General features: G+C 32.0%; 1 protein-coding gene across 1 annotated transcript; it reads left to right on the top strand.

Moving 5' to 3' along the window:
* The first annotated feature begins 381 nt into the window (after positions 1-381).
* Positions 382-6,010, top strand: LOC101495692 (homeobox-leucine zipper protein ATHB-14). Its single transcript, XM_004486393.4, has 17 exons — positions 382-909; positions 1,602-1,761; positions 1,904-2,016; positions 2,365-2,455; positions 2,580-2,675; positions 2,767-2,880; positions 2,972-3,055; positions 3,175-3,330; positions 3,423-3,497; positions 3,580-3,686; positions 3,834-4,023; positions 4,121-4,309; positions 4,401-4,481; positions 4,568-4,702; positions 4,830-5,267; positions 5,416-5,565; positions 5,684-6,010. Exons 1-17 carry the CDS (start codon positions 701-703, stop codon positions 5,828-5,830), a joined length of 2,535 nt encoding a protein of 844 aa, XP_004486450.1. The 5' UTR covers positions 382-700; the 3' UTR covers positions 5,831-6,010.
* The last annotated feature ends 1,751 nt before the right edge of the window (positions 6,011-7,761 follow it).

The raw sequence follows: 7,761 nt of genomic DNA, 5'->3' as shown, positions 1-7,761 counted from the left end.
TATTATTATCATCCTTTGTATAAAAAAGAGAGTTTGCTAAAATCACATCAAATTTTATATTGTTGTCTTTGCAAAAACTACAAATTTAGTTGTTTTTCTAAAATAATTGTGGCTAATGGTAATTATAGTAAAAATTGATTTTAAATAAATTAATTTTATTTAAAGATTAATTAATTTATGTTTAAATATATTTTCATAAAAATAAATAATAAATTTTAAGTCATGCTGAAAACAAAATGAATTATAAACCCCAAAATCAATTACAAGTGGTAGAAACAGAAAAGTGTAACAAAACATTAATAGTAGGAGTACTATTTTGTCTTCGTATATATTGTTTTTTGTTTTTGTTTTTTTTATAATACAAAGACAATGCATACATAACACACATACTCCTTCATTCTTTTGTTCCATCTCTTTCTATCAACCAACACCTTCTCTTTTTTCTCTCTCGAGATTCGTTTGTGAGATTAAACACTACCACCTTTTCTTCTTCTTCTTCTTCTTCTTCTTCTTCCATTTTCAATCTCACCACCATCTAATGAAGGAAAGTGGTGGCTCTCTTCTACAAGAGAGCCTACCCAACACTAACAACAACAACAGTAACACTGAAGAAGAAGAACCAAACTAGTATATTTCTTTATTACTTTTGTTTCTTTGAAGACTTTGTTTTTTTTTTTCTTTCTCTTTGTGTGAGTGAATAATGGCACTTTCTATGCATAAAGACTCAAATAATCAAATGGATTCTGGTAAGTATGTGAGGTACACTCCTGAACAAGTTGAAGCTTTGGAGAGAGTGTATTCTGAATGTCCAAAGCCTACTTCTTTGAGAAGACAACAACTCATTAGAGAGTGTCCTATACTTTCTAATATTGAACCTAAACAGATCAAAGTTTGGTTTCAAAATCGAAGGTAAGCTTTTCTTCATTAATGCGAAAGTTTCTTTTCTTTTGTTGTTCTTGTTGAAGCTTTCTTAAAAAAGTTTTAACTTTTAACTACCATTTTCTTTGTTCATATGAAAGAATGGAACTTTAATGAAAATAATTTGTGGGGTGTGTGTTTTTTGATTGTTTAAGTCTTCTTTTGTAACATTTATTATTATTGATGAATGCAAATGTTAATAAATTCTTTAAAAAAAGTTTTTATTTTTACTACCATTTTTTCCCTATCAAAGATAGGAGGAACTTGGAAGAAAATAACTCGTGGGGTGTTTGTTTTTTTGTTAGTTTTAGTCTTCTTTTGTTCATTCATTTAATATTTTCTAACATTTATGGAAAAATGAGAATGCTAATAGATTTTTGGTTCAGTAACAACACATCTTAATAAAGTTTGGTTCTATTTTGCTTTTGGAAACATCCAATTTTTTGCTTTTGGTTTACTTTTTTTAGCATTAATGTGTTTGAATGATTCTATTTTCATTACTTTTCTAATCATTTTTAAGTTTGTCTCTTGTGAAGTTGTAACCCCATTTTGCATTTTAATTTCTTTACCTTAACTGAATGATAATGTAGTTTCTGCATTTAATGGTGAATGTAATTTTTTCATAAAGGTTTCAATTTTATTACCTTTTTTTGTTCTTAAAAAAGTTGCTAAATTTTGTGTAGGTGTCGTGAGAAGCAAAGAAAAGAAGCTTCTCGTTTGCAAACAGTGAATAGGAAGTTATCTGCAATGAACAAACTGTTGATGGAAGAAAATGACCGTCTGCAGAAGCAAGTTTCTCATTTGGTTTATGAAAATGGATACATGAAGCAACAGATTCATACTGTGAGACCCTATTCTATTTTTTTTCACATGGTTGCTTTTTTTGTTTCTCAATGTTCATTGGACGCAATAAAATTGTTTACTAGTATTGTTTAAAGTTTGCAAGTAATCATTAATAATTCACATGCTTTTTTTTTCTTTACAGGTTTCTGCTGCAACTACCACAGACAATAGCTGTGAGTCTGTGGTAATGAGTGGTCAAAACCAACAGCAAAACCCAACTCAGCATCCTCAAAGGGATGCCAACAACCCAGCTGGGTCAGTCAAACTTTTTTTGCATCATGAATTGATTTTATGTTATGTGATTATAGTGTTTTAGTTTGTGTAAGTTTTGGTGTTTGGATTCATTTCCTATAAATTCATAAACTGTTGCATTTAGTTGTCGTTGTCAGTCAGCTTATTAGACCATGTGGCATGATTTTTATTGGGTTTCTTACTGCGTCAAGAACTAGAAGCAATAGTTTTTGAATTTGAAAGGACAGAAAATCAACCAAAAAAATTTGGAGGAACTAAAATCAACAAACATTATAGTTGCAGGAACTAAAATTATATTTAAACTTTAATTTTGATATTAGTTTCAATGTTGACATGCTTCTTTGTTTTTAGTCTTCTGGCAATTGCTGAGGAGACCCTGGCAGAGTTCCTTTCAAAGGCTACTGGAACTGCTGTCGACTGGGTCCAGATGATTGGGATGAAGGTATGATATGTCCTTTTCAGCAATTCATAGTTGTTGTTTGTCCATATTTGTGTGTCTTTGTCTAATTATTCATTAAATTTTAATTATTTAATATTTCTTTCCTTTGTGATGTTAAATTGTATAGCCTGGTCCGGATTCTATTGGAATCGTTGCTGTTTCCCGCAACTGTAGTGGGATAGCAGCACGAGCCTGCGGCCTTGTGAGTCTAGAGCCCACAAAGGTATCTTTTGCTGTTTCTTTGTTGTTTTATTTCCTCATTGTGTGTTTTTTTTTTTTGGAGTAACTGACTTGTCTGTGACTATTTGTCTCAGGTTGCTGAGATTCTAAAAGATCGACTGTCATGGTATCGTGACTGCCGATGTATTGATGTATTGAGTATTGTCCCTACTGGTGGTGGTGGTACAATAGAGCTCATGTACATGCAGGTCCTATTTTATTCTTCTAAATAATTTATACTGCAGTTTCTATTGGTTTATATTTATTATTTGTTAATGTGTCCTTTTTTGGTGCTTTCAGACGTATGCGCCCACAACGTTGGCAGCAGCACGAGACTTTTGGACACTGAGATACACTACTAGTTTGGAAGATGGAAGTCTTGTGGTACTAAGATGAATCTAGCCTTTTATTATACATTGCAAAACAATTGATTATTATTTTTTTATTACAGGATAATTTAAATCAACTTTAATATTAACTATTCATAATGTTTATGGCGGCAGATATGCGAGAGATCGTTGAATGCTTCAACTGGCGGTCCAACAGGACCTCCTCAATCAAATTTCGTGAGAGCCGAAATGCTTCCTAGTGGTTTTCTTATTAGGCCATGCGAGGGTGGTGGATCTATTATCCATATTGTTGATCATGTTGATTTAGATGTAAGCAACGTATAAACCTCAAATTTATTTTTGTAATTTACATATTGTTGAACCTTTTTTAACTCAATTTTTAACATTGTTTTTGCTTTCAGGTTTGGAGTGTCCCTGAAGTTTTGAGGCCCCTCTATGAATCTTCAAAAATCTTGGCTCAAAAATTGACTATTGCTGTAAGATTAATTAAATGTATAGTTTTTACACGACTACCTATGTCAAAAATATTTAGTGATTAATTTAAAATATACTTTACAGGCTTTGCAACACATTAGACAAATAGCCCAAGAATCAAGTGGAGAAATTCAGTATGGTGGCGGGCGCCAACCTGCTGTTTTGAGAACTTTTAGTCAGCGACTTTGCAGGTAGGGCCCTAACATGTTATCCGAATCAATGCAAAATTCAGTGTTTGAATTATTTAGTCGATTCCTAATACTTTATTTGATTAATAAATAATCATAATCTTGTTAAATTCAAACTTACTGTATCTTCCTTGATTCCATAATTTTCAGGGGTTTTAACGATGCTGTGAATGGATTTGTGGATGATGGTTGGTCATTGCTGGGAAATGATGGGGTGGAAGATGTGACTATAACTGTGAACTCATCTCCAAACAAATTCTTGGGGTCCAATTACAATTCATCGATGTTTCCGTCATTTGGAGGTGGTGTCTTGTGTGCTAAGGCATCAATGCTACTGCAGGTAAATTCAAAAGCAAACCATTTGATGAACTGTATGACACTAAGCTGTTCTTCCTTATGTTTGTTTTATTGATCTTTTTTACAATGGTTGTCCATAGAATGTTCCTCCGGCTTTGCTGGTTCGATTTTTGAGAGAGCATCGGTCAGAGTGGGCTGATTATGGTGTTGATGCGTACTCTTCTGCTTGTCTCAAGACTAGCCCCTATGCGGTTCCCTGTCCAAGACCTGGCGGCTTCCCCAGCAGCCAGGTCATTTTACCTCTTGCTCATACGATTGAGCACGAAGAGGTATAGTTCTTCACTGTTTGTTGACCCATATATTGTATATGTACAGCATAACTTAAATTATTATCTTTTGTGATATGTTGCCCCTGTGCAGTTTCTTGAGGTAGTTCGTATAGAGGGTCATGCATTTTCCCCGGAAGACGTTGCATTGGCACGTGATATGTATCTTTTGCAGGTAAAATTGTGTATTTCATTGTAGGAAGAAGGTATAAGTGATTCTGCAAATGATTTTTAATCACTTCGTTATGAAATTTGTTGCAGCTATGCAGTGGAATTGATGAAAATTCAATCGGCGCATGTGCACAACTTGTGTTTGCACCTATAGATGAATCCTTTGCGGATGATGCCCTTTTGCTCCCTTCTGGTTTTCGTGTTATTCCCTTGGATCCTAAATCAGTTAAGTATCGCCACTCAACAATTAGTATCAATCTAATGTAATGTGTTTATAACACTATTGTTGGATTATTCATTTATAACGGATGCTGATGCATATGTTCATGTGTTGAATCGTTGTGCATCTCAGGATGGTCCAGCTGCAACAAGGACATTGGATTTGGCATCAACACTTGAAGTAGGATCCGGTAATGCCCGTCTATCCGGTGAAGGTGATTTGAATGGATACAACCTTAGGTCGGTCCTTACGATTGCATTTCAATTTACCTTTGAGAATCATATGCGAGACAATGTGGCTGCGATGGCTCGTCAATACGTGCGAAGTGTTGTGGGATCAGTTCAAAGGGTTGCCATGGCAATTGCTCCCTCTCGGCTAGGTACTCAGCTAGGGCCGAAGTCGCTTCCTGGTTCGCCGGAAGCTCACGCTTTAGCACGATGGATCTGTAGAAGCTATCGGATGCACACTGGTTCTGAGCTTTTCAGAACTGAGTCCTCCGCAAGCGATGCAATATTGAAGCAACTTTGGCACCATTCTGATGCAATTTTGTGCTGTTCTGTGAAAACAAATGTAATCACTTGCTATGCTCTTTAATTTAAATGTTTCATTAAACTCTCCATTGATAATATGCTATGATATTTTTCATTAAGTGCTTTATTTTCGCCAAATGAACTTCCCATTAAGTATTCTACTGATTTCTAAGAATATTTCATTACAGGCATCTCCAATATTCACATTTGCAAACCAAGCTGGACTAGACATGCTTGAAACTACTCTAGTTGCACTTCAAGATATAATGCTTGATAAAGTTCTTGATGAAGCTGGTAGGAAGATTCTTTGTTCTGAGTTCTCTAAGATAATGCAACAGGTAACTAAAATGTTGTGTCACACTTTAGTTTATAAAAAAGTACACTTTAACAAAAGTTTTGTTTACTTCATCCTTCTTTTTGCTTTAACTATTCTTTTTTTTACCATTTTGTTTTCAGGGTTTTGCATATCTACCAGCAGGGATATGTGTATCAAGTATGAATAGGCCAGTGTCTTATGATCAAGCCATTGCTTGGAAAGTTCTCAATGATGATGATGCCAATCACTGTCTTGCTTTCATGTTCATCAACTGGTCTTTTGTTTGATGGATATAACCATAATCAAGATACATAACTATATATTAATTTATATATTCAGTACTACTAATTAAGTACAAGATACACTATACTATCTCAGACTATTGTACTAATTTTCAGCTTTGTCTCATGTGTTTTGTGAACTATGCTACTCCATCAGTTCTATATAAATATCCTTTAATTATTAAACTTATTTTGTGTATTGTGATAATGAGGTTAAATGTAGGCATGTAGTAGAATGCCATCATGTTGTTTTGCTTGCTTCTAAAGCAAAAATGTTTTTGGTTTCAACTTTAAACAGCCAACAAGATCAAGAGGATTGAACTATCTTTAACTTTTTCTAATACCTAGTGTTATGAAATTAGATCTTTAGTGTTGGCTTTTTATTTCAACTTTCAAGACATTAAGTAACTTTTGTCTAGAAAAATAAAGAACAGTAATTTATATGCTGGATTTTGTACTAATTTTTTCTAAATAAGTTAATATCAAGAAATTAATATATATAGGATATAACAAAAAAAATTGTGAATAGCTTCTTCAGATTAGTATAGAATTATTATTAATATCAACACTTACATTTGATTTTTTTTTTACTACAATAATTATAATATTTAAGTGTATTGGGGTGTGGGTGTAATTACTGGTTTGAGTTTTATTTTTGGTTAGGGAATTAATTGGTGAAGGGAGATTTATGGGGCCCACAGGATCTCCCTTACAAATAAGAGTATATGGTCAAGTGGTGACGACATAGTTTCTGTTTAGTTCATCACAAGCCTGTCTCTGTCAAATTCTGACCTTATCTAAGGGATCCTGTCCCTCTCTGTTTTCTGCATCCTTCTACTTATTTTCATCTTATTAGAATTTCCACCGTCTTTTGTAATCTACTAATGTTATATGAGTATAAAATTTTAAAATAAAATATAAATATAATATTATATAAAATATTAAAGTATTATTTTATATTAAATTGTGTTCTAATTATATTATTCTTTATAACTATATCACTAGTATATAATTATAATTAATATTTAGTAATAAAAATTATAATAATGATAATTTATTATTATAATTAAAAATGCTTATAAAATACTTATAATAAAAATTAAACATTTTTAATAATTATAATTAATATTTAGTAATAAAAGTTATTTACATATTAATACTGTATAAATTTATTATTACTTTTTGGAGTTAGAATGCAATTGAGTTCAACTGTTGTTTTCTATAATGTCCAAATTGTCCTTAAAGTTGATGAAAATTGTATTTCTTAGACTTTAATAGAATTTTGTTTTTCTCATGTTTTTAGGGAAACATTATCCCTCCTTCTATTTCAGAGTTGTACTTTTTTAAAAATAAAAATATTCATCTTCGTAGTTTTAAATTTTATTAATGTATTTGAACTTGGTTGATATCCTCTTGTTTTTTTCTTTATTTATTTACTAATATTTAATATTGTAAAGGATTGTTAGAACTAACAACATCAATTTAGATGATCGACATTAGTGTTTTTTGTTAGATTATTTTTTGACTAAATAAAAATATTTTAATAAAAATAAAATAAAATATTTAAAAATTATACAAAATACATTTGATAGAACTTCATTTTAAATATATATTTTTGATGAAATCATTTTAAAAATTCGAATAATTATAACCTTTTTCCTGAATTTATTATATTTTTGTCTGATTTATTCTTATTCACATCGAATGAGTGATGATTAATACGACTTGGTTTTGTAAAATAAAAAAAGATAAAAGGGTAGCAGATAGAATTAGGTAAGGTAGAGGCCCCACACGTGTGAGGTTAATTGATGTTGGAACATCATTTCCTTTGATGATATGATATGAAACGATATGGGTTGTTGTTTTGTTTTGTTTTGTTTTGCAAAGTTGCCATTTTTCCAATTCAAGCTGCTCATGTCGCTGCTGTGGCTGTCTAT

Source organism: Cicer arietinum, chromosome 1 (genome assembly GCF_000331145.2).
Source record: "Cicer arietinum cultivar CDC Frontier isolate Library 1 chromosome 1, Cicar.CDCFrontier_v2.0, whole genome shotgun sequence".
Taxonomy (NCBI): Eukaryota; Viridiplantae; Streptophyta; class Magnoliopsida; order Fabales; family Fabaceae; genus Cicer; species Cicer arietinum.
The sequence above is the reverse complement of the archived record's forward strand: the minus strand, read 5'-3'. Positions and strand labels throughout refer to the sequence as shown.

Excerpts from the sequence above, each read along its gene's own strand:
- LOC101495692 (XM_004486393.4), top strand. The coding sequence starts at position 701 with ATGGCACTTTCTATGCATAAAGACTCAAATAATCAAATGGATTCTGGT. Across the intron at positions 2,017-2,364 it reads GATGCCAACAACCCAGCTGG|TCTTCTGGCAATTGCTGAGG; the intron begins GTCAGTCAAACT and ends CTTTGTTTTTAG. Across the intron at positions 3,498-3,579 it reads CTCAAAAATTGACTATTGCT|GCTTTGCAACACATTAGACA; the intron begins GTAAGATTAATT and ends TATACTTTACAG.